The sequence below is a fragment of the Impatiens glandulifera genome, chromosome 4, assembly GCF_907164915.1.
Source record: "Impatiens glandulifera chromosome 4, dImpGla2.1, whole genome shotgun sequence".
NCBI lineage: Eukaryota > Viridiplantae > Streptophyta > Magnoliopsida > Ericales > Balsaminaceae > Impatiens > Impatiens glandulifera.
The window spans coordinates 61407878-61434542 of record NC_061865.1 but is presented as its reverse complement, the minus strand read 5'-3'; the positions used below and the strand labels follow the sequence as shown (position 1 = coordinate 61434542).

The 26665-nt window shown below is 34.3% G+C and overlaps 5 protein-coding genes across 6 annotated transcripts; all 5 read right to left on the bottom strand.

Annotated features, from left to right (window-relative positions):
• Nucleotides 1-490: 490 nt before the first annotated feature.
• LOC124933752 (protein NEGATIVE GRAVITROPIC RESPONSE OF ROOTS-like) lies at nucleotides 491-2394 on the bottom strand. Of its 2 annotated transcripts, XM_047474187.1 has the most exons (5): nucleotides 2146-2394; nucleotides 1896-2016; nucleotides 1182-1792; nucleotides 913-1078; nucleotides 491-809 (listed from the first exon to the last, which is right to left on the bottom strand). In XM_047474187.1, exons 1-5 carry the CDS (start codon nucleotides 2149-2151, stop codon nucleotides 790-792), a joined length of 924 nt encoding a protein of 307 aa, XP_047330143.1. In that variant the 5' UTR covers nucleotides 2152-2394; the 3' UTR covers nucleotides 491-789. The 2 variants fall into 2 exon arrangements, with proteins under 2 accessions (XP_047330143.1, XP_047330142.1); XM_047474186.1 differs by lacking the exon at nucleotides 2146-2394 and having other exon boundaries at nucleotides 1896-2057.
• A 3786-nt stretch (nucleotides 2395-6180) lies between these two features.
• On the bottom strand, nucleotides 6181-8623 carry LOC124933960 (probable serine/threonine-protein kinase PBL12). Its single transcript, XM_047474412.1, has 4 exons — nucleotides 7625-8623; nucleotides 7242-7514; nucleotides 7042-7165; nucleotides 6181-6958 (listed from the first exon to the last, which is right to left on the bottom strand). Exons 1-4 carry the CDS (start codon nucleotides 8126-8128, stop codon nucleotides 6279-6281), a joined length of 1581 nt encoding a protein of 526 aa, XP_047330368.1. The 5' UTR covers nucleotides 8129-8623; the 3' UTR covers nucleotides 6181-6278.
• Nucleotides 8624-10881: 2258 nt separating this feature from the next.
• LOC124933961 (AP2-like ethylene-responsive transcription factor AIL1) lies at nucleotides 10882-12520 on the bottom strand. Its single transcript, XM_047474413.1, has 8 exons — nucleotides 12438-12520; nucleotides 12263-12345; nucleotides 12105-12113; nucleotides 11726-11814; nucleotides 11572-11645; nucleotides 11427-11477; nucleotides 11270-11346; nucleotides 10882-11183 (listed from the first exon to the last, which is right to left on the bottom strand). The coding sequence occupies exons 1-8, from the start codon at nucleotides 12476-12478 to the stop codon at nucleotides 10906-10908; spliced, it is 702 nt and encodes a 233-aa protein (XP_047330369.1). The 5' UTR covers nucleotides 12479-12520; the 3' UTR covers nucleotides 10882-10905.
• On the bottom strand, nucleotides 12495-13252 carry LOC124935652 (uncharacterized membrane protein DDB_G0293934-like). The gene is made up of 2 exons (XM_047476070.1): nucleotides 12580-13252; nucleotides 12495-12523 (listed from the first exon to the last, which is right to left on the bottom strand). The coding sequence occupies exons 1-2, from the start codon at nucleotides 13250-13252 to the stop codon at nucleotides 12495-12497; spliced, it is 702 nt and encodes a 233-aa protein (XP_047332026.1).
• A 1308-nt stretch (nucleotides 13253-14560) lies between these two features.
• On the bottom strand, nucleotides 14561-25440 carry LOC124933959 (calcium-transporting ATPase 10, plasma membrane-type-like). Its single transcript, XM_047474411.1, has 35 exons — nucleotides 25290-25440; nucleotides 24836-25052; nucleotides 23346-23462; nucleotides 23193-23232; nucleotides 22596-22741; nucleotides 22371-22502; nucleotides 22181-22270; nucleotides 21842-21911; nucleotides 21454-21524; nucleotides 21288-21371; nucleotides 21096-21173; nucleotides 20947-21018; nucleotides 20637-20720; nucleotides 20446-20528; nucleotides 20255-20363; nucleotides 20114-20169; nucleotides 19813-19855; nucleotides 19589-19672; nucleotides 19338-19475; nucleotides 19109-19174; nucleotides 18937-19035; nucleotides 18566-18679; nucleotides 18086-18256; nucleotides 17566-17625; nucleotides 17285-17449; nucleotides 17064-17180; nucleotides 16647-16745; nucleotides 16276-16413; nucleotides 16045-16145; nucleotides 15909-15954; nucleotides 15633-15767; nucleotides 15439-15546; nucleotides 15231-15322; nucleotides 14996-15126; nucleotides 14561-14908 (listed from the first exon to the last, which is right to left on the bottom strand). Exons 2-35 carry the CDS (start codon nucleotides 25001-25003, stop codon nucleotides 14898-14900), a joined length of 3318 nt encoding a protein of 1105 aa, XP_047330367.1. The 5' UTR covers nucleotides 25004-25052; nucleotides 25290-25440; the 3' UTR covers nucleotides 14561-14897.
• Between the last annotated feature and the right edge of the window lie 1225 nt (nucleotides 25441-26665).

Sequence of the window (26665 nt, the reverse complement as noted above, 5' to 3'; positions counted from 1 at the left end):
GCAGTTCAGACTGTATGTGAAATTTCTCAGTGCTTTTGTAAAGGACGCAATTTCATACAAGTTACTTGCACAACTATAATGCCTGTTTTTTTGCTAAGAAACTATAGGAAGTAGGAACAGAGATTTTTTAATTTTTTTTTTTCCATTGTGAAAGAATCCAACTTTCCCATAGTATTAACTTTAAAAAAGCTTAACCTTTCTTATCAGGGAAAAAGAATAATTGTTAACAATGTTATTTAAACAGTGTAAAGTTTGGTTTCATTTCGCAAGGAGATGATGATGATGAGGAGGAGTAGGAGACACTCTAAAGGGATAATGTCAGACATCCCACAGTTGTGCGGCAGAGTAATAAAGGGAGCCCTTCTAGTGCTATGAGGTACTACTTACCACTAGTTATTTGTTCTGTTCTGTTCTCTTCTGTTTGTTTTGCTTTATTATTGCATTATTTTTTTTTGGAGGGAGTGTTTGCATAGTATGATCAGATACTTAATTACACAATCACAAACGTTTCTTCATAAACTATACTAGGAGGAGATCAAGATTGGTAGATGCTAAGATATAATACAACCATGAAAAAAAAAGAGAGAGGAGTGTCTGGTACTACTACTAGAATCCATCCAGAGCTAAGAAAAAGAAAAGAGAGGCAGTCAGTTTGATATCTTTCTCCTAACCAAACTGGAGAGAAAAACTGGTCTGTCCTCCTTATCTCTGATGGCACTCAAAAAAAAGAAAAAGAAAAAAGAAGCACGTCCTCTTGCTTTCAATTTGATTCAAGGTGGCAAGCATCTTTCAGATCTCCAATACAATATCTGCAAAAGAAAGCATCTATTATTAACCATCTAATCTGATATAATCTAAACTATAATATAATATTCCTTTAAACTTAATAATGCTGAAATGATGAATACATACATTCTGAATCGGTCTTCACCCATTTGGATCCTGATTCACTCTTTGTCTCCACTACTTGAGACTCAGAATTTGAACTAGGTTTTTCCTCCAAACGTTTCTTTATTGATGATGGTGAAGGAGAAGAGCTCTGCGGATGTATCTTCTTTGAGAGCATTGTTCTTATTAGCTGCACAAACAAAAAACCCAGGCTCAGTTAATAGAAATATGGGAGGAGAAACCATCATCTTAATAATAATAATAAAATGATTTGTTGTTGCCTATTTACTAACCTTGTCCATTAATGTTGATTCTTGGAATGGTGCATTATCCCTGAAGCTTCTGGGAGAAGGCTTAAAGCCATTCGTGCACATAAACATCTTCTTTATAAGGAAAGAGACAGATCTCTTTCCAATACTCTTTCCTCGTTTGCTCTCCTTGCAAACATCTCTGCATCTATCTATTATCAGTTTGATCGTGCGATCAAGAGCTTCTTCCGCTTCTTCTTTTTCTCCTCCTCCTCCTCCTCCGTGTTTGTTGGAAATTATGTGGTCCACCTCCAAGATTGAAGTAGGGAAGTTTACGGATTCGTCTGATGAGAGATGATGGTAGATTTTGGAAGATGATTTTCTTTTCAAGAGTTTTTTCAACTCTTTTTGGAGTTGTCCAACTTCTTCCAGTGTGAAATTGGACAGATCGTTGTCATCATCATCATTATCGTTGTTGTTGTCATTGTCTAGGTTATAAGAAGTATCATTGTTGTCGTCGTCGTCTTCCGGGTGAATGAGGGCATCAGAAGCTAGGGGGCATTTGTTTCCGAGAGTTCCAATGGACAAAAAGAAGCGGGAGGAGGAATGACAGTCATGGGTCTCTCCTTGTTGTTCTTGAATGCGGATGTTATCATCTACAAAACAAACAATTGACAGAAGGGTGGGTGAGTCGGTCTAAAAAAGTTGTTGGTAGATAATAATAATATTAGTTTGGGACATGGAGGAATAAGTAAGTACCTGAAATAGATATAGAAGAATTAGTTGGAGATGAATGCTTCTTCTTTGTCTGATGATGAGGAGGTGATCCTCCTCCTCCTCCTCCTCCATTGAGGATCCTGTTGTGTACCCAGCTGAAAAGCTGCATACAAAACATATAAAATTCAATATCTTACTACTACACTCTTGTTGTTGTTGCTGCTGTTACACAAGAGATTCTTCTTCTATACATATTTATATATATAATATTGGTTCGGAGTGGAGTGAGTACCTTCATTATCTGCAGATAGGGGAGAATGGATGTTGGATTGAGAAACAACAGAGATCCCACAAGCCAATCAGATGAAAGGGATTTGGATGTTAATTATAAAGATGAAGAAGAAGAAGACTGTCTCTGTTTTTTGTTCTCTGTCACTTATTCACCGTCACTCTGAGTCTAGTGTATTATAGCTAGTTAGTAGTACATGTGATGGTCTATGTCCTAGGAGGAGGATGGAAGTGATTGGGCAGTTTGTTATAATAAGCTTAGGAAATCTGTTTATATATATATATATATATATATTGAGCAAAGGGCCGGGGGTTTGTTTATTATATCATTAAAAAAGGTATGCAGCATTCTAGAGGAGAGGGAGATTGGCTGGCAGTAATTTCTAGAGGGTTATTATTATTATTATTATTATTATAATAATAAGAGGAGAGAAGTAGTGAAAGAAGGATGGGAGTCGTGGCATCTGATAATGCCAATAATGTATGGGGGCTCGATGATTAAAGAAAAGAAGCAAATTAATTAAAAAAAACACAAAAAAACACACCATCTGCATGTCATCACCAATGAAGGGCAACAATTTGGCCACGCCACGAGATTTCATTTCTTCCTCTTTCTCTCTCTTCTCACTCTTTTATTCTTTTCGGGAAGACCCCATTCCTTAATTCACCCCATCATTTCATTTACTATATTCTTATTATATATTATACCTGCAACAAATCCTCCCTTCTTCATCTTCTTCACCGTCGTCATCCTACACGTCAAGAACACATGCTTCTTTATCTATATTATATATATACTTTTAATTTCATTTCATACTTTCCCACCCTTCTAAGGTTAACTACCTCCCACGTACCCTTATCCATATCCCAGTCAATGCACGACCCCATGAGTGTCTCCCCAAAACATAATACAATCTAGGATTCCCATAATCCATCATCAACAGGCCGGGGACTAGGTTTAACCCTATCCAAACTCAGCACATTTCTCAAACATCTCCCAATAAAAGCACAATGAATAAAGCTGGAGGCCAACTCATGATTCGATTAGAATCCGTTCTTACCGTATTCTAATAGAATATATGACATGATATAACATATTGTGATAGCTAGAGTAATTATCTATTATAGCCCAATATAAAATCTTAAGTATAAATCTAGCCAACCAATTCTCCATAATCATTAATTTGCGTTTAAAATTATTTACGTGATAATAATAGTTCTTAAGAGATTAAATGTCATGAGTTCGATTCTCACTTAGTTAAAGTGATGTTACGGCTCTAGAAATTATGCTAACATTCTTCCTTCTAAAAAAAATGTTGAGATAAAAAAATATTAAAGTATTTAATATTTCTTTATTTATATTGAATTTTAACTAATATTTAATTATTAGTTTATTATTATTATTTATTTGTATTTAATATGAAAACAAACATTTTTTTTGAAAAAATGTCAACTTTTTATTGAAACAATTTGTAGAAGAAAGAAAAAAAACAAAAAATACAATAAAGTTAGATTCGGAGAAGCTTGTGATAGTCTCATCCGGTGCACATCTCGTTCTTCTATCTCGTCCATAATATACATCACATTAGAAGTGAAATCCACTTTCATTTGCTAATATCCCTTGGAGCATCTAGAGATTTATTGTTTCTTATTATATTGGACTAAGTGTATTTACTCAACATTTTAAATGTATTTATCAATTTAAAGAATATATTTTTTCAATTAGTGTCTATTTATTACTATATTCATTCAATAATTATTACTAATAGACTCTGGTAGCCCACCCAAAAAAATAAAATAATTTTTTATGTTAGAAATATCACCCCTATTTTTTTTTTTTTAAATTCAATATAATTAACTGTTTATTTATTTAATTATTAAAAAAATGGTAAAACTTATTTTTATTTACTCGTTTTATCCAAATTTTTCTCATTACTTTTTTAAATTTACCCTATTTTTTTTTTTCAAGCCCACCCCAATCATAAATTGAGATTTTTTTTTCAAGCCCAACCCACTTCGTTATTGTTTTTCTAACAAAAACAAAGTTTGTTCAATTGGAGAGCTTATTTGAAGTTTCTACTAGGTTGGTGTCAATTTACTTGCTTCCATTAATTTATTTGAAGTTAATTAGAGATATATCTAAAATATGAATTCTTAGATGTATATCTAAAATAAATGACAAACTAACTTTATATTTGATATATCTGTCAAATATGGTTAGATAGAGGGTCTTGGTAAGGTCATGCATAGCCCGCGAACTCCGGTTAGAGTAAGGCATGCTACACTTTTTAGATATTCGGAAAATTCAAGTACTCTCGGATTCAGGAAACAACTCTCAGCTACAGGTCTAGCATCTGCTACTCTTAATTGGCTTTGGTTTTGTAGTTGTGGATCTGTGTCCCCTGCTTGGAAATGTTTGGATTTTTCAAAACTCCATGGACATGCAGAAGAGCTGCATAGTCCACAGGCATGGAATCGACCCAGATCCTGACATTTAGTCAAATAACGCATCCAATTTGATTTGTAATGAAGTGAGGCGTAAATGACACATGCTATGAAGCATACAGTTGGTCAAAATGTCACCACATGTCCCATTTGGAAACTCTTTTTGAATCTGGGTCTGGAACAGGATCTAGGTAAAACATCGTCAATAAATTTATTTGGACATCTTTTCTGCCATTGATTTTTTTTTCTGAAAGTGGCAATGAGAGGTGTTCTTCACACCTCAGCATTGTCAAAAGGAAAAACAATCAAAAGCACTTTTGCAATCCATCTAATTAAGGCATCCGACTATAGGTGGCACACAAAAGTATGAACTCTTTCTCTATTGTATAAGAAAATGACTGACTATCTCAGTGATATGTCAGAAGAACATGTCAAGACAGCTTAATTGCAATCATGTCGTTATTGGAAGCATACCTAACTGATCATGATATTCTTGTTAGTATTGTCCAAATCATTAGTAGTTGAGGGAAGCTTAACAACAACAACCACAACAAAGCCTATTCAGGAATGATATTTTCAACTAGATTTGCAAATTTGGCTAAAGTTCATTGCAATATTTGTATTAGAAAATCCCTGAAAATTTTCTAGGATTTTTGCAACAACATATATAATCAATCCCCTGGAATCTTGATACAAAATCTTAGTAGTGGCAATGAACTAAGTTTGAAGGTATTATGAGAGAATCTCATCTGTGGATATTTTCTTTGATCAAAATGAAGATAAGAATGAATGGTGGTTTAAATGCAATAATAATACATTCCCTTATTTCCTTCAATATATTTTTTTGGAAATCTTTTCTACTGGATTAATTAAGACAAAAGAAAAGAATATACAGTTGACTACTGGACTTGCTTGCTGTTTTATTTTAATTCATTTATAATCAAATATTATTTTATTCACTATTTTATTAATTATATTACTTAATTCGTTAGCATTTTATTATTATATGTTAATACAACTTAAGTATTTTTTTATAAAAAAAACTCAAATTCTTCAAAATCAACAACAATTAAGATTTTTTTAAGTAATTGAAAGTTTATACTGAAGAAACTCTAAGTCTCCTTGTTAAGTAGGATTGCTTAAGATCTTGATTGTTTTGGGAGATCAGAAAAGTGGATGTTTGACTAGTGGATCTAATTCAGATCGAAAATAAAATTTAAAATTATCAAATAATTTATTACCCTACGTACGAGTTTCATATTGAGGGGTTAAATTGATATAATAATTCTCTTGAGAAAAAAGTCTTTAGATTTGATTCTACGGCAATAGCAAATCTCAATAGTCTTCTCTCTTTTTCTTCTTCCTGACGTGGCTAAAGAAATAACGTATATATATATGTGACAATTTAAATAGGAATAGGTCAAGTCAATGAATGGTTTTCCACATATATATATATATATATATATATATATATTATTTGGTTGATTAATTTTCTTAATTATTTCTTCTTACAAGTTTAGAAAAATCATTTTTTCTATTCCAAAAAATAAAATGGTGTTGCATGTTTTCAAACATAACAGCATAAAAACACACATTACAAATGAAAATAAATAATGAAAAACGATAGTCTGAAAGTGAAAGAAGATGGTTGTACAAGGTGGGATGGTGTTTACAGATCTGGTCGTAGTGAGACTAGTTTTTGTTGTTGTGTTGATACAAATTAAGAAGAGATTCACTTTGAAGTGTTGGATAGAGGAGCGCAGAGTGGGAGCAGACAGTGCGGGACTTTAGTGATGATAGTCTGTGTTTGTGCCTATAACCCTTTTTCCTTCTTGGTCTCTGTTTCTTCTCCACTTCATCTTCGTCCTGATCATGATCAATGGTATTGTTTTGTTTGTAGTCATGAGCTTCCAGCTCCAGCTCCAGCTTAAAAGGCTGCTTTTCTTTTGTGTGGTCGAGGACTACTACGTCAACGTCGTTTTGAATGATAATGTTACTATTATTATTATTGTTGTGGATCATGAGGGGTTGGATCTTGATGATGGTCTCCAAGGCCTTGACGACTCTGAGCATGGTGGGTCTAGACTTGGATTGTTGGCTCAAGCACTGATGAGCTAGTGATGCCGTCTTCCTAATTCCTTCTCTCCAGTCGTATTGGCCATGATCAGGATCAGAATTAGGAGTATCCTCCTCCTGCAGCCTTGAGTCAATTATTCCGTCCAGCTTCTCAGGTTCCTTCAAGAATGGTCTTGCCCATTCTGCTAGGCTTTGCTCCTTTCTTGGCCTGTTCTTGTCCAAAGCCTTTCTCCCCGTCAGAAGTTCTAATAAAACCACTCCAAAACTATACACATCGCTCATCTTCGTAAGATGACCTATATTAATCATCATCAGCATATATATATCTTATTAGGTTGATCAGATCGAGATTACCAAGTACAATTTTGCAATTACGTACCAGTCATGACATACTCAGGAGCAGCATATCCGTGGGTACCCATTACGCGGGTTGAGACGTGGGTCTCGTCGCCTTGGGGACCGTCCTTAGCGAGCCCGAAGTCTGAAATCTTGGCTGTCAAATCCTGCATGCATTCAGGCATGGAAATAATTAACATGATCAGTATAATATGTTAATTACAACGGGATGGTAGTACTTACAGAGTCTAGTAGGATGTTTGAAGTCTTGAAATCTCTATAGATGACCGGTTTGTCTTGTCCGTGGAGGAAAGCAAGGGCTTTGGCGACTCCAAGTGCAATTCTAAGTCTTGTTAACCATGGCAATGCTACTCTATTACTAAAGAAGAGTTGATCCTCCAGGTTTCCTCCAGGCATGTACTCGTACACAAGAAGCCTTTGCTCATCTTCCCAACAATACCCAATTAGTTTCACCAGATGAGGATGCTTCAACTGCCCCAAGAATATTATTTCTGCCTTCAGATCAGATCAGATCAATGTCTCAATTAATATATATATATATACACACGCCATCATACATACAAAAACGACAAATATAGTCATCAATTATAAATTGTGTTACTTACAAGCCATTCCTTGTGGCCTTGAGTGCCTTCCAAATCCAACAACTTAACAGCCACTGGCTGCTGGGGTTTCAAACCGTGCTTGATCATGATGAAATGGTGGTGTTCGGGGAGGAAGCCTTTGTGAACAGGACCGAAGCCACCTTCTCCAAGATAATTTTGGGGCGAGAAGTCCTGAGTTATCTTTTCGAGTTCCGCCAGTGTGAACACATGGAGATTGGAGCCGGCCAGAGAACTGGAGAGGTCGCTGGCGGTGAAGGATGATGATGATAATGATAATGAGCTGGATTCAGCGCTGCTGCTGCTGATGCTGCTTCTTCTTCTTCTGCTGCTTATAATGTCCCATAATGACATCCTGGAGGAGATTTGTTGTTGTTTCAACATTAATAGCTTCTGATTGATCTTGGGTTCCTGATCATCATATTCCTCCCCTTTTTTTGCGGCCTCTAATAATTCCATCTTCAAACAGGATGGTAGTATGGTCCTCCATGTGTTCTTGGGAGCCATATATATATATGTTACAATATATTGCCGAAAAGGAGAAAGAGTCTGAGCTAGCTAGTGTTGTTGATGATGCTTGAAGAGGAAATTCTGATATATGTTAACACAAATGTTTGGTAATAATCCTCTCTCTCTCTCTCTCTCTCTTTCCCTCCTTCCTTGGATGCCAAGATTAATTCTAGACACTTTGTTTTTTTAAACTGTGTTGAAGAACGGGTGGTGGGAATTGTTTTGTTGTGTAATGTGGAATTGGAATAGAAGGTCTATAATGATATAATATTGATGTCATTTGATTTCTTTTATATTATTATTATTATTATTATTCAGCCAGAGTCGTTAGTACGTCTCTCTCTCTGTGCTTAATCTTCCAGACAGAGAGACAGTCATAATCAGACGACTCTCTCTCTCTCTCTCTCTTTCTCTCCACGTTAATCACTTTCCCATTCCCCCAACCCATTTGACTTTCAACTTTCACAATTACTATTAATTATCAAAAACAAATAATTTATTTTCTCTTTTACTATTTTCAAAACTAAAAGTCAGTTGTATTAGGTATTATATTAGGTATACCGTTAATTAATAATAATACATCCAAAGAATTATGCATGATTACACACAAAACTACTACTACTATAGAATAAAGGAGGTGGTTTTTGGTCTAGAATCTTCTGACCCACCTCCCACACACAGCAGCAAGCAAGCAAGCAAACCATCTCTTATTTCTGCAATCTTCTAAACTTGTGCTCTTATTAGTCTAGGAAAGATTTTCATGCCTTATCATCATCATCATCATCGTTATGTATCAATGTCAATATTTTCTTTTCCAAACAGACAGATGTAATTCATTTGTGGGGATGCAAGAGCAGAGGAAATTTTCTTGAGATGAATAACTAACTAACTAACTTGATATATACATCCATCCATCCATCCATCCAGGTAGTCTTCTTTCTTCTTCTTGTTCTTCATAATTTTGTTTTGTGGAGGAAAGGAAAGGAAAGAAAAGATTTGTCCCTAGCACCAGTTTCCACAAATGTGTGGGGAATGTCTGTCTGTCTGTCTTTTATGTATAGTCTGCCCAGGACCATCAGGGGCTGACTTCCTCACAAACATCGTTTAGAGGGAGGGTGGACTGACTTGACTGGCTGATTATTATTGTAGTATAATGAATGCAATTATCATCCCAATGAACTTAGGAATAGCAGGGGGATGAAAGTAAATTAGGAATAGCAGGTAAAAGTTTGTGTTTACCTAGCTAGAGGATGAGGATGAGGAAGAATATGAAGAAAGTTGTGACCTTTGATCAATTTGTATCTGCATCCTCCAAAGTTGCCTTGAAAATGTAACCCACCCTGAGAATCCATCCAATTGATCTTGAAAATCACCACCATCAACTCGAGATCTTGAATTAGGATCAAGAAGAATCAACCACGGAGATCGAGAAAATCGATACAGTATTTACACTTCCGATTTTACAAAATCATCGTCGACTCCACCATGATGGAATTAATTAGCTAGGAACCCAGTCTAGTGACTAGTGAGACTGTTTGTACAGACTACAGATTTTTTTTTTTTTTTTTTTTTTTTTTTTTTTTTTTTTTTTTTTTTTTTTTTTTTTTTTTTTTGCGTAGACAAAAGAAATTGCTTATTTAATATTGATAATATATCCTATTCTCTCTCATTAATTTAATTAATTAAAAGGGTATGAACAAAGTAGTCAAAAAAATTCAACATCTTCATGCATCTTCATACAAGGGAAATTTGTGTGGGTGAATAATTTAAATAGCGCTGGTGACCCTCTTTTTTTATTGACAATTGTAACCCTTGCGTAACACAACTCTAGTTGCGTGATGCAACCGAATTTTATTTTTTTTTTTTTCAATTTTTTTTTCGTCTCGCGATTGCGTGACTCAATTGGAGTTGCGTGACGCAACTGGAGCATTTTCGTCCAAAAAAATTTCATAATTAAAATTTTTTGAAAAATAAAAAAATAAAAAATTGCGTGCATTTTTGTCCAAAAACAGGAAAAGGAGTCATCAGCGTTGTTTTTTTTTTTTTTTTTCTTCTTCTGCACTTTCCGCATTTCACCCGGTTTTTAGGGTCATTTGCTCAAATTTCCCTCCTACAATACACAAAAGTTTATTTAAAAAAAAAAACTAAATTTTTATTAATGAAGGACAAATATTATTTATGAATAAAGAAATAAAAATTAATATTATATATATTTAAAAAAAATAAAAATATACTATAAATTAAACTTATAATAGAATTGAATAGAATACATTAATATCATACAAAACAATTGAGTAAATTATGTTCACTAAATAAATAATTTGATTAACTTAATTTTTTTAAATAAAAATAATTTAATTGATAGTTAAAATAATAATATTTACAATTAAAGATTAATATGAATTTACTAAAATAGTTGAAATAGTCATTTACATTAAAGAAGAATTGCCTAACAAGATAGGCATTCTTTTTGCTCCTCCTTGAGAAGTAAATATTAGGGTAACATCCTCCACCTTGCATATATATATATAAAAGCACTCGGGTGGTGAAAGTGGAACTGAAGAATATATAGTATGATAAACTAATAGTCGTATACGTAATAAAACCAAAACACATACAAATATTTGTTTTCCTCCTCAAAATAACAATCTGTCTAGCTCTCAAAAATCATATTCATACAACAACAAAAACATATATGTGTAATCATATCTCTCTAGGTATATATATATATATATATATATATATATTATACAGAAGATGTATTCTATTATATTCTATTGGTTGTTGTTCCAAAGCCCAAAAAGAGAGGATGAAGAGGGGATAGGAGGAGGAACCAAAGCCAAATTGAGACTGTCATCATGATCTTCTGGCCCAGAGTCCGGCTGCTGGTGGGTGGTGGTGGTGGAAGAGGAGGTGGAGGAGTGTTTGGTGGTGGTGGTGGAGCATATCATTTGAACGTCGTACCTAGAGATGTCAAAGTTGGTTACTGCATTACTTCCCCTGAACTTTATAGCTGCAATGTCATAAGCTTCTGCAGCCTCCTCTTGTGTGCCTAATTGGATAACCAATTATATATATTATATTCACATTCAAATTCAATCCATCCATATTCAAATAACTAAACTAAACTAAACTTACTGAATGTCCCAAGGTACAAGTCCTTGTTGCCTGCAACCCTACCAATCCGAGCTTGCCACCTTCCATGTTGATGGTGCCTATGTATAACGTTAATTAATGGTATCCTTAATATATAAAATTAAGGAATTAATTATATGCACATACATTAAATACGTACCTTGTGACTCCTCTAAATACAGAGGCTCCCCTTGAAAACCCACTGCTATTCCTGTATTTACATAATCAAGTATGTCAGAAGAGATCACACTCAACAACAACAACATTAACCCAATCATATATACATATGTATCATGCATACATACCTTCTTAGCATTGCAACAAATTCTAGTCTATTCATGTTCTTCATTTCTTGCAGCTCTTTCTCATACTTGGTCAGCTGAATTAATTCATTAGAATTAGAGACTATATAGATATGACGAGACAGACATCAACATTTGATAGTAATTACTAACTCACAGGAAAGTTAATGTGGGTGGTTGGCCCCCAATACTTCAAGGCAGCCAAGTCGTAAGCCCTTGCCGCTTTTTCTTCTTTATCATACCCACCTTATAATTATTATAACAATACTATTATTATTATGATTATTATTATTAATGAAACCACAAATATATATAGTTAAGCTACCAGCTGCCTACCTAGTTCATATATGATGATTATGATCATAATGTCTAATTATCTATCTATATAGATAGATAGATATATACAACAACAACCACCATCATATATATGCATTATCAGATCAATATTTAACCAACCATTCAGCCAACTAGCTATCTAGCAGATAGATAGATCAGTGTATTATTAGATAAAATAGATAGATTCACTTTATACTTACCCAAATAAACTGTTTGGAATGGATGCATTGATGGATGATCATTATATGATTTCCCCAACATCAAGAAGATAGATGCATTAAAAATAGAAGATGTTGTTAGTAATAATAAGTTAATAATATATAGAAAGAAAAGAGCTACACCAAGTTAATTAAATTACCTTGCCTTCCTTTCCTTGTCTGTCCCTCTTTCCTGCAGCTGTTATCCCATAGATGAGCCTCATACCTACCTGTCCATCGGTGCCTATATATATATATATATAACATTTATTAATTTGAATAACACCTAGCCTAGCTCATGACTACATATGCGATGTTGTGTTGTGTTGTGTTTACCTGGTGACTCCGCGATACTGAGAAGTTCTTGTGGTGGGCATGGTATGATCAGCTGATTTAGTAAGCAGCTCTTTGCCTCCTGAATACTGTTTGGCTGGAGACACCCGTTGTTGTTTCTTTTGGTCCTGATCATTGGGGGTACTTGCTCCTGTCATCAAAAGCAGCTCAGACACAGATTGATCATAGCTGCTGTTGTTGCTGCTGCTGCTACCACCACAGCCAGCTGATGATGATGAAGTTGCAGTACTAGTACCGTACAATGGAATATTATGATAAGCAATATTATTGATCATCATGTTGTTGTTGTTGTTGTTGTTGGGATATTGATGATGATGATCTGGGTTTGCAAAAGGAGGTGGTTTTAGACTTGGGGCCGGATACATCTGGTAATTATTAGATTGATCCATGGACGACGTAATTAATGCAAGTGGATGGGGTAATGGATTCGTGAAATAATCTTCTGATCTCCATGGAATCAGTTGCTGCTGTTGCTGGGTGTGGAGGACTTGTTCAAGTTTAGATGATGATGCTGCTGCTGCTGCTGCTGTTGCTGGCGGTGGGGAGTTAACGTTGATACTAATATTGCTGCTCTGATATTGATGTGGTGGAGGATATGCTTTGAGAAAGTTGGTATTGTTGTCCTCTTCTGATTCAGAATTAGTATCTGCTGAATTATTATTATAAGTACAACCCATCATCAAGTCTTGATCCAGTTTCATCAGACCCTCATCATCATGATGATGAGTACCACCATCACCACCACCACCACCGTTAATAATAGGATTGACTTCAACTTGTTCATCATGATGATTCATGGCGTTTATATTATTGTATCCCCATTCTTCTATCAGCAAAAGAACAAAAATGAAAGAAAAAGAAGAATCAATCAAATGAAATAAATTCAGCATTATGATGATAAGGGAGAGAGAATACTAGTACTGCATCTTGCTAGCTAGCTAGCTTACCATGATGATGATGATGATGATGATCAACATTAATATGTTGTTGAGTAGTAGTAGTAGTAGCAGTAGCAGTAGCAGTAGGAGGATGAAAGAAGCAGAGAGAATGATCTGAGGAGCGCAAAGGCATGAATGAAAAATTATTAGGGGGAGAAATAGAGAAGCTGCAGCAGCCTCCTTCTTCATTTTCTTCTTCTGTTGTTCTTGGAGGAGGAGGATGAAGATCTTCTTCTTCTTCTTCTTCTGTTGTTCTTGGAGGACTGAGAGAGAAACCCAACCGACTATTATTATTATTATTATTCATGATGATGTTTATCCTCCTCTACCGAGCTTTCTCCAATCTCCTCTTCTCTTCTCTTAGTAGTGTGTGTATATATGGTGGCGGTGGTGTTGGTGGTATTGTACTGTGGGGGGTTTTTATTTACCTCGATCCATTCATCTGCTGCCTGCTTATAATGATGATGATGAGTATTGCTGCTGCATGATGACTAATTAATTAATTAAATAAATAATAGTGAAGACTCATCAAATTCATTTATAGCTGCTAGATAGATAGAGAGATTAAAGCCAAAGCTTATCATCTCACAAGTTTCAACTTCTTCTTCTTCTTCTTTTAAAATTAATAATATATTTGTTTGTTTGTATTAGAAGAGGAGGGAGGGTGAAATATGAAATAAAATAAATAAGAAAATAAAAACACAACCGCGCCCGCATCCAATGGCGTTTCGTTTCGTATCCTTGTCTCTGACACTTGCAGGACTGCGCGGGGGCATGAGAGAGAAATAGATGATAATTTAAGCGGCGGCAATGGTGGTATTGCTATTGGTATTATAATAATGGTATTCTATGTATGTATGAAAGCATTACGTGGAACCGTCACTCTGATGTACATAATATATATATCATCTTTTTCTAATATATATAATGGAGGTGGTGGAAGAGGAGATCTAGATAATTGATTGATAGATATCCATTAATTTAAATGAAAATGGTTCTAATTCTGAGCCTTCACAATTCTCTCCTCTTGCTGTTGAACTTTTAAAAAAATAAAGATGCATGGCATGGGATGGGATGGGAAGACACCCATTTTTTTTTTATGAAAAAACTAACACAAACAAACAGGTCTGCAGGTGGTAACAAAAGGTAATACCGAGTCTCATGATAAACAAATAGTAACAGCTCTTTGGCAAATATTATTATATATAATTAGTGGAGAGAAAAATATCAAATTAAGGGGGGGGGGGGGGCGGGAAAACCAAATCAAATCAAACCAAACCAAACCAATAATCAAAAATTACAACCAAATTACAAACTAATTAAAGATCCAAGATATCCTCCTCGATCTCACTCTCTTTCTTAATTTCTTAACAACAACCACCATGCATGTAATTATACTATTCATTGTTTTAACTACGTACGTACGTACCTACTACCCATATATAATATATATTATATCCCTCTCACTGTGCAAATTTGTTTCCTCCACTGTCTGGATATCTTCTTAATGATTTTCTGAAATTAGCAAAGCCAAAAACAATTACAAAACATATTTAAGTAGTAGTTGATTATTATTAGTAGTAAAACAAAACAACATTTCACCTGCTGGTGGTGGTACTACATTTGTATTCTTCTTCTTCCTCGGACATATACTCTTGAATAATCTTGACAAATGATCACTGAATGGTGTCTCCGGAACTGGGATCATTTTCCCAACTATTGCAAGTGGCCAACTGATGCATTGCATTGCATTGACCAGAAGATAAGTTTTTAATTATATTTCATTTCACCTACTAACAACAAATTAATTAATTAATTAATTAATAATACAACTCACCTCACAAATCCAATTGCAACAGATACAAGCCACAGTTTCCAGCTAAGCCTAACAATTGAGAAGAACTTCCCAAGGAAGAATATTATGATCACCTATCATCAACATATATATAAAAACAACACATTATTATTATTATTATATCATCATTCGTGCATTCATTCATTCATTCATTCAAATTACAAAGACAACAGATCGATCAGAATCGAACCTGGAGCACAATAGTTAGTCCAACTATCAACATGAACAGACGGTTCTTAGTCACTCCCTTAAACACATTCATCTCATCTGGCTTTCTTGCATTCACCTCATTGAATATCTGCACATATTAACCCTTTTCTCTTTATTTTCTTTCTTTCTTTCTACCTAAGATATATATATATATAATAATAATATCATACATACCTGACAAATAACAAAAGCATTGAATATGAGCGTGTTCTTCAATTTTTTGGCATGGCCAGGATTATCATGCTTCAAGTTTAGGATATTTTCCCCTTGGAAGTTCAGAACAAGCAGGACACTCACTTGATAAGCTGCCTGCAGTTGTACGTGTGTTCCAACAAAATTACCCAACCAAAATATTTTTATTCATTTCTTGTCCTAGCTAGCTAGCTAGAAATTATAGTGTTATCAGACAATTTACACCTGCTTGCCATTAATAATAATAATAATATATACCTGAATTAGCAAGTTCCTCCACATTATATTTGTTATCAACGGTTCCCTGATCAAGGTACAAAAACAACAACCAACCATTCAACAATATTATCAACATGCACAAAAATGGTTGAATCAATTAAATTTCCAAACTCACCTTCGACCAACCGGAGGTCGATGCATTAGGTGATCAGTAGGTGGCTCAGTGGCCAATGCCAAAGCTCCAAGTGTATCCATTATGAGATTAACCCAAAGAAGCTGAATTCATTCAACCGTAATTTTTTCACAAACAAAACAAAATAAAAAGAACCCATTAATTATCTACTATTTGTTTCTTTCTCTTTTTTCTCATGTCAAGATGCGTGCAGAGATTATTAATTATATTTACCTGCACTGCATTCAGAGGGACATCACCAGAAGAAACTGCTGCAACAACATTAATTACAAGTGCAGCAGCATTGACAGTGAGTTGAAACTGGATGAATTTCTGAATGTTTGCATAAACAGAACGCCCCCATCTAACAACCTGTACAGCAAGGAAGGAGATGGTATTCGATGAACAAATTCCAAATTATAATACTTTCCTCACAATTTAAGCAAACAGTGCAACAAATTCTCTCTTTTGAAAACAAGGTACCAAGAGTGGGCAAGAAAATTCTAAAAGAAAAGAACCAATTGAGAGATCAAGCCATATTAATAAGCATAGATCGTCTATATTTCAACCTAATAATAATACACCAGCATGTACTACTGACTAACCTTCACAACAGAAGCAAAGTTATCATCCAATATTATTATATCTGAACTCTCTTTTGCGACTTCTGTTCCTTGGATTCCCATTGAGAGACCAATATCAGCCTAAAACAAGGACAACATATCACCTTTAAATTCCAAAGGTAAAAAGAAAGGTAGCAAACAATTTCAACTGAATAGAGAAAAATAAAAATCCAACAGCTGTAAAAGATGCTCAATAAAGATAGCAGGTTAATTAAAGATTCACAACCAGGTCAACTGAATAGAGATAAAAAGTCTACTGTGTAAAAGATTCACATTTGAAACATAACTGCATACAAAGGAAAATTTTCATTGGTTCCACAAAAGGAAAAAAAAGCAATAGAAGATGACAATTTAAAGAGCACACCGCCTAAGGAAAACATAATGGTTTGACACACATACCTCATTCAGTGCGGGGGCATCATTGGTTCCATCTCCTGTTACACCAACAACATGTCCTCTCTTTCGCAAGGCTCGCACAAGGAGCAACTTATCATTGGGAGATGACCTTCCCATTACCTACGAATGGAATTAGAATAACTTATTTCCTTACTTAAACTAATTAAATAATAAGAGTAACATCAAACTAATTCCAATTTTGAGTTGGTCAGCTCATGACATACTGATATCTTCTCAGCAACTTCTAGCTTCTCCTCATCGGATAATGCACGGAAATCTTTCCCTTCAATGACATTTGGTGCAGTGGTGTCTGCATCTGATTCTAGTATCCCACATTCTAGGGCTATAGCTCTAGCTGTTTGGATATTATCCCCAGTGACCATGCGCACCTGTTTAAACACAAATCTCAACCAATTCAGCCATATATAACAGTGGTGCGCACAAATATGAACTTCACATACAATGGCCCTTGTCACTATCTTAACCAAAGCAAATACTAGCGTACCTTAACTCCAGCATTTGTACATAACCGAACAGCTTCTCTGACACCAGGTCGACAAGGATCCTGCATTGATCAATCATTTACAAATACTCGTCAATTTAGTATCTTTTTTTGTGCATGTGTTTACCATACAGGGTGGTGTGATGTTCCTAATTACAATTAACCGTTTGGATAATTATCAGAAGATCCCATTCATGTATTGTTTACGAGATGAGTTTGATGAAATATTATTTGAATATGGAGTAAAATAGTGATATACAAATGTAGGCATATAATTCTATCAATAATGTGTCCTCTATTTCCTATCTTTTCAGAGATCAATGGTCATTACATCTGTTCTTCCCTTCTGCTTAATGATTGAGCAATAGCCTTCTTCATATTATAATTTAGTTTAGTTTCGAGCAAAAAGACAATAAGCTAGTGATGAGATTTAGATCAAGATGCTAATATGATTAAACATGAAATGTGACATCTGATTGTAGAAATTATAGTAGACTAGATGCACACCGGTAGTGAATAATACCTTCAGGCCAACAATGGCTAGCAATACAAGGTCATCATCAGGTATTTGCCAAGTAGACAGTTCCTCCTCAACATGTGGGATGTTTTCAAAATTTTCAGGTCTGTATGCAATCGCAACACAACGCAAACTTCTGGAAGCCATATCTTCAATGGCTGTTCTGAAAACTTCTGACTGCAGGCAACAGAAATTTCCACAAGATGTGAGTTAAATTTGAAATGTGGAAGGCATCAGTAACATCTTACTTAAGTCCGCAAATTTTCTTTGTATCAACTTGGAGTTGAAAGGACTAGAATTAAGATCACACAATCACAGAAATGAAGTGGACAATAAATAATGTGCCTGCCTAACTAGTAACAGAAGCCAAAATTCTTTTATTGAAAATAAAAAATCCAGCAAGGATGACCCATGGGGATTCTTAGATGCTTCCGTTAGTTTTAAAATACAGAAATGCAAAAGAAGAAAAATGAAATTCTAACATACCTTGTCTTCATCCATCGGTACCAAGAGATCATCTTCATTGATATATCTGGTGCAGGAAGCTAAAACTATTTCAGCAGCACCCTTCCAATGGACATGAACCTCAGTATCATCAGACTGCATACATGAGCATATATTATTTAGAAGCAAAACATTCGGATGCATGAATAACAAGTGAAAAGGCAATCATCCTCATGTGTAAAATGATGCTAAGAGTAAGCTTCAAGTCCCTATATATCTATAGTTTCATAAGACAGCATCCAAACCCTAAGAGATACTTAGAATGATTCTAAGGAATGCATGTAATAATGAAAGTTTAACACTACTTTGTAGTTTAAAAAACTATTATCTGTAAATACATTATATTGTATTACCAGCTTCAATGCAACACCTCCGCGTTTCTTCTCCGAGTTGAATGGAAATGCGTGGAGGATGGAAGTAGCTTTTCTAATTCCTTCAAAGTCCATCCCAATCTACAATTGTGAAACTACCGTAAAGTTCTCTATAAACTGATATAACAAAACATATATAAATTATCAATCATACGTTGACACCCCACTGGAGAATGGCTTTTTCTGTAGGGGATCCAGAAATTTCTACATTCGCAGGACCCTGAAAAACAGCATGAACAGAAGAAAATCTGTCTTTTGTCTTTTAAAGAGCTAATATACTGAAGTTCTAATAACCCTAATGAACCTAACCAGTAACAGAAAATTGACCAAACAAGGCTCATCTTTGACAAATTATTGATTCTGATTCTCATACTAATACTTACCTCGGACACAAATACGCTACCAGTTGTATTCTGTGCAATGCCTTCAACAAGCAGAGAGGTGAGGGTGGGAGGTAAAAGTGATTTGTTATCCGGAGGGTCCATTTTCTTAAGAGAAATGAAGGCCTCAACCACAGTCATCTGCAATAGTCAAATCACTGATCAACCCTCTTGTTGTGAAGATAATCCCGGCATTATTTTAAAAATCTACATGCTGAAGTTGCTTAAGGAAAGGGAGATAAACTTGAGCAAACCTGATTCAAAGTTAAGGTTCCTGTTTTATCACTACAAATTGTAGTAGCAGAACCCATGGTTTCGCAAGCAGACAGCCTCCGGACCTGCAATTCAACATTTTAAGGGCGATAGAATGCATACTTCTCTAACTAAAAGACAATTTTTATTTTTATTTTGAAAAAACTAGAGACAAGATGCGATAAAGGAATTAAGAAATATTTATAAAAGGATAAATAGTGCAAACCAAAGCCTTGTCCGCCATCATCTTTCTCATGGAGTATGCAAGCCTGCCAAATTTTGAATGTGCACACACTAAGGAACATATATAGCAGAATTATAGACAAATTAAAAAGTAAAGTGATACAGTAATCTTCAAGAAGTTAACTGAAAAATCAATTAAATAAATGATGTCTCGATAAACAACTATTCATTGTATGTTAACCGAGAGATCCATCCATAGTGTTGCAATCGATTGCATGGCATTGCAATGAAATTAGCCTAAAAAGACTAAAGGTAATCACATTAGAATTCAGAGGTGAGCTTACGTTAGGGTAACAGCCAACGGAAGGCCTTCAGGAACTGCAACCACAACAATGGTGACCTAAAATAACAATTTAAAATGTTAGATACTATTACTGGAACAGTTATCTTTGTCCAATTAGTAGAAATTTGTGTTGAGTACTTACTGCAACAGTGAATATTTTTATTACTCCATCTATGGATTTACTAAATTTAGTCTTGCCAGCAATGAATTGTACACTCCCATCAGGATTTGTGGTATGCCCAGTAAAGTATCTGTATGATTCATATTTCGTCATTGTGCTATAACAAATTAGAGAAAGATGTTGAATCTGTAAGGAACATCTCCAAGTATTACCTGACGATAAGGACAATGAGAACAAGTACTGCTACAGAGAGTCCAACAATTCCAATGAATGTAGCAACACCATTCAAACGCACCTATTAGAAGCCAATGTAGTATGCATAAAATTAACACTTCTAATAAGAATAAAAGCCAGTCTAATAAGTATTAAATTATCAAGCAGTAACATATGTTCTAAAATGAACCTGCAATGGCGTTTCTTCACCATTATCTTCAGAGATACTAGCCATTAAAAGTCCCCATTCTGTATTTATACCAACACTCGCCACCTAAAAAAGAGAATAATTACCGAACTTTGTATGACCGCATATGTATGCGGTATGAGTGAGCATAATTTGAGTACACAATTACTCCCACCCCCAAATAGTCCAATAGAGGTGTGAAAAGTGCCTCAATGGTTAGACCCCTAAGACAAATTCGCTAGTTCACCCCTTACTTGCACGTTTCAATACAAAAATGTGAAAAGTAAGTAATAGAGGGAATAATTGCTTTTACCATCATATTGCCGTAACCATCTGCTACTTTGCAGCCAGACATCAAGAATGGCGATTTTAAGTCCTTGGTAACCTATGTCACAGTGTATCAAAATTAAGACAAATTCCAGGCTATCACAAAGCACTAAAGGAGGGTAAGATAGGCATTACAGGCTTGACTTCACCAGTCAGGCTTGATTCATCAACTGACAGTGATTGACTGGAAATCAAAATTCCATCAGCGGGAACCTGAAATAGGAGTGTCCAAATGTAAGTCCATAATTAAAATACAGTAGTGCAATATATATATATATATATATATATATATATATATATATATATATATATATATCAATCTCCTACCTGGCAACCAATTTTAAGAGGGATGACATCTCCCACTACTATTTCAAATATTGAAACCTCAACTCGCCGGCCTCCCCTAACAACCTGCACCGATCTTACGTCAACTGCCTACTTTAAACAAAATTAACAGAGAATAGCCTCACAACTACTTTTACAAAGAATAAACCTCCAAATGAATATTCTGCTTCTCCTCGTTTAGGCTCTGGAACTGAAGAGATTGTTTGTAGTCACTTATAGCTGGAAAGAAAAAGGAAGAGAGAAACGTTCACATTTGAATAAGCAAAAACAGAATCAAGAAGTGAACAGGTCATGGGAATAGGAGACAAAGATGTTCTAAGACACTATACACAACCTAAGAGACTCTAGTGCATAAACAGGAATCATTTTATTAAGGAATATGCATCAAAATATAATTGGCCAAACTGGTCAAAGTTCTTATCATAGCAGCTAGGTGGCTCCATCAAAGCCAATAAAGGTTCTATTTGTGGTATATTATCACTTGATAAACAGATTCGATTGAAAATAAAGAAAGACGAGTATACATCTATCAGTACCTGTGACAGTAATAACAATTAGAACAGCTAATGCTATGCTGCCTCCATCATACCATCCTTCCTTAATACCCTATAAGAAAGAGCTTGGATTAGAAACGTAACCAATTGCACATGCAATGCAACTAGACCTACAGACAAGATGGAAACATAATTGACAGAGGGCGATGAATAATGATGTTTATCAACTTTCTTTTAAGCTAGTTTTCCTTTTACAGACAAATGTCATCAACGATAGCCAGATAGTAACCTGACCAGCTATTGGCATAAATCTTATCCAATAACCAACATAGGAGTTAATAAATGATGATTGTTCTGCAATAAACATTGTGTAAATCTCACCTCAGACTTAATACCCAGCGCCAAAGAAGCAGCTGCAGCTACCATCAAAATGATAAGAGTTGTATCTCGACAAGCATCCCAAACAAAACTCTGCATGTATGAAGAAATCATTGTTGAGGTCTTAATCATAAGTACAAAGTTTTGCTCAACTGAACGAAAACACAGGATAAAAGTTACAGTGAATATATACCCAAAAACCCCGTCCTTTTTTACGAGGATAGGTATTGGAACCAAAAGAATTTTTCCTCTTTAGCAAGTCCTCTTCATCCCCGGGGATTCCTTTATCTATATCTGTCTTCAAAATCTGAGCCAAAGCTTTGACCTGACGGAAGTACCATTTACATATGAAATAGGACAAAAGATAAGTTTCTGCAGAGCAATTTCTTTAAAGAACAAAATCCCCCAGACATCATACCCCTCCAAGGTGCTGCAAGGCTTCAAAGTCATGTTCCCTTGTCATTGACGCTAGTTTCTCTTGATCAATATCATACTGACCTGGTGCTGCTGTTTTCACTTGATCAGGAGTATCAGACTGACTTGGGGCTGCTCGTTTCGAAGTTTCTGAGATTGAAATATTCAATATAACAAAGATTAAAAGAACATTATTCCTATGATGATGTGGAATGATAAAATATTTAAATCAAGAATACATATTTGAAACACAGTGAATATATTAGTTGGTTATATTTACAATCAAAAGCTCGTTATAGATTTATTAATGTCCTCTTTGCTTTCATAGCCCTTGATACAGCTGACACTAATCTAACTATATATGCAACTTAGAAGGAACATTCATTCCCTGAAAGATGGATGCTTCACAAGTCTTGAATAAAAAATAAATTGCAACGTATCCCCTCTCACCCTGTGATGTCTATATTGTTGGAAAATAGTGAAATTGGCCACCAAAAATTATTAGGAATTCCAAAAAAAAATAAAGCACTACCAAAATTCAAAACCAAACCGATGCGTCTATTTTATGGTTGGAATTGACAAAGTAGATAGGAAGAGATACCTTTTTGTCTTTTTGCACCATCTTTGAAGAGATAGGCAGCCTAAATCCATGACAAACAAGAACTATATATTAGATATTAAATTTAATTAACAAGAAATGATTGAAATGACTTATTACTGAAATTATTACACTGTTAGAGCATAACAACATTACCCTTATGACTTGAGCATGAGCTCTGATCTTTCTTATTGTTTCTCTCTTCTCTTCTTCCTTTTTCAAATCTAATGTATACCGAAATCGACGAGAAGCGTTTAAGACCAGTGCTGCTTGCTGAAGAAATATCACATCATTAACTCATAACCAAATGATAAGTAGATAAAAGTAAAATCAATGGGATGACTTTCTAGGCATACATTGCAGCTGAACTTGAGCACATGAAAATAGAAAAATAAGTGAAGCTTAAAAAAGCAATTTAGCTGCATGCATACAATATTTTCCTGTTTGTGTAAATATTCTTGGTGCAAATTAATTAGATTTTAACCCACAAAGTTGCACCTTATAAATTTCCCTCTTGTACTTTTGTCCCTCTTGAAGCTAGCTAGTAATATTTTCCATCATATATTAAAAAAAATAACAATAGTTTTAACATATAACTTTATTTGACAAAGTTATGCAATAAATTGCTCCTTCAGTGTCTTGGTCTTTGCAACTACAAGATTCATTCACACAACAACTCAACAAGTATGTGAGAACACACAAATATACATGTATAGTAGATCCCTTCATGTCGAGATTGATCGATGATCCACTTGGACATCCATCTATCCATGGGAAGAGGAACAAGTTACAGATTATTCATCCATCCAAACATCAGATTTCATCCTTCCTCATATATATATTATTTCCCTAATTATTAAATGTTTATGTCACATTGCAGAATGGCATAATTATTCTTACTATGGTTATTCATTTCCCACCTAACTAGGCATACATAGTCAGTCCATAGGATATTCTAACAACATGTCCTGATAATCTAGCTAATTAAGCTTTACCTTGTAAAAATCCAAAGATTTTCAATTTCAAGTTAAGCATTAATTGTCAAAACCCTTTTTCAGACAAACAAGTTTATATATTGAAGAAAAGATGGTAGAAAATAGTATAAAGTAAAATTCCACTAATCAACATAACAATTAATATATATGAAGCCCTATATATGTTTGTTTATTAATTAGAGATGAAATTAAAAATAGAAATATACATTTAATTGTGAGTATAATATAATGTTTGGCATATATAATTAGCTAAATCAGATCTAATTAATAGAATTAGACATACAATTAAAAAAAAGAAAACAATTATTTTAATTTGTTAATTATATAATAATGGACAAATGCAATTGGATGTCTTTTATTGTGTTTTATTATCTATATATGGTATCTTGTATTCTTATATAATTAATTATCGACACATTTGACCACTAAATTAACAAACGACCTAGCTACCTGCTTAATTTATTAATCCAAAAAATAGAACTTTTCAAAATGAATAGTAATTAGACTTATGTTTGACCTAATAATTTGTAAAGAATAAAGTCCTGTTTATTATACTCATAAGTCTTCATTATCCCAATTATATAAATCTGCATATCAGATTATAAGAAAAGAGAAGACACAGTACTTTTTAATAAAACTGAGATTACGTACCCGCCATTTCTTGAGCCTGTCAACGGAAGCATCCTTTGTCCGGTAGATATCGAAAGGACTACACGTCGTTTCCTTGTGATCCTCCTCGTGAACGTAGGCGTTGTTCCCAGCCTCGACGTCGTCGTCCCGGTGCCGCCGGTACGGCGAAGAGTTGGATGCCTCTTTCATTTTCCTTTTGTTATTCTAACTGTCGCGAGAGATATATAAATAACACCGTCTGATCAGAAACGGACGAATGTTGATCAGTAATTTATAATTAGTAGAAGATGAAATTAACAAACGACCTAGCTACCTGCTCAATCAAGCAAATCGATCGAATATACAGATTGACAACAGACAAATTAATTAGTTCTTAATCCGGAAGACAATGCAGAGAAGAGTCTAAATGGTTGGTTCTAGAACACAAGAGAAAATACAAATTAATTAAGTGAAATGCAGTAAACAGTAACAGTACATTGAATGAATAACTGAGCAATCGTTTTCCGGAAAGTTCGCCGTCGTGTTCTTGATGTCGGCCGAGAGGGATGGAGGGAAAGGGATGAGGGTTTGTTTCTACACGAATAAATCAGAAACCGCTTTGGAGTTGCGTAGAAGTTTCGCGTCCTTTCGAGTTTTCACTCTACGTTTAATTCTCTTTTCATTAAATGAAAAATACATATATATATATATAGAGGAATGATAGAGAGCGCGACTCTGAGACAGCGACTGGGAGCGCGATGCCTACGTGGGTTGACAGGTAGAATATTCTCTTTTTATTAATTATTTTATCTCTCTTTTTATTAATTAATTTCTCTCTCCTCTTATTAAATAATTTCTCTTTCTATCTCTACAAATTAATTTATCTCATTTATCCATATTCTCACGACTATTATTTTACTCATTTATTTGATATTTATTATCTCTCGTTTAGTTTAACGGTTAAAATAAATCAATAATTTACAACAAATTCTCACATTAAATATTTTAATAATGTTTAAATAAATTCTAAACCCTAAACCTTAAACCCTAAACTCTAAATCCTAAACTCTAAAACCTAAATATTAAATTCTAAACCCTAAACCCTAATTAATATCAATAATTAGTTGAATTATGAATTTATCTCTTTTATTTTTATTTTATTTTTATAACTTTTCAATTCCTTTATTTATCAAATATTTTTTATGACCTCTTTTTTCTTTTTTTTATTATTTTTTTTATATTGACTTATTAATATTTTTTTAGTTTTATTACTTATAAATAAATGTTTATCTAATATTTTTATTCCCACGATTAATTATTTTCTCTCCAGTAACTAATTATTAATAATATGAAAGAGAAAATAATTAATAAAAAGAGAGAGAATATTCTACCTGTCAACCCACGTAGGCACACCACGTAGGCATCGCGCTCCCAGTCGCTGTCTCAAGTCGCGCTCTCTATCATTTTTCATATATATATATATAGATAGATTAAAAACTTATTGTTAAAAACACGTATGTAACGTGTTTGCTTTTTAATTAATATTTATTTATTTATTTTAAAATATATAATTCATCACTGATCATGCAGGCAAGACACGTGTCAGTATTATGTTGCATGTTAAAGACATAAAGTTGTTAACGTGTTATTCTTACCGAGTGCCATGTTTGTACTCATATATTATGACTCATTTCATTATGAATTTAAATAAATAAAATATTATCAGCCCATACTAGCCTTCTATATATCTATAATTTCTATAAATATTTGTTACTAACAGTGAGATGAATAATACCAACAATATTAAATCACTTTACTTTAAGTAAAGATAACATGAAAATAAAATGATTATAAAATGGCCAAAACTAACCC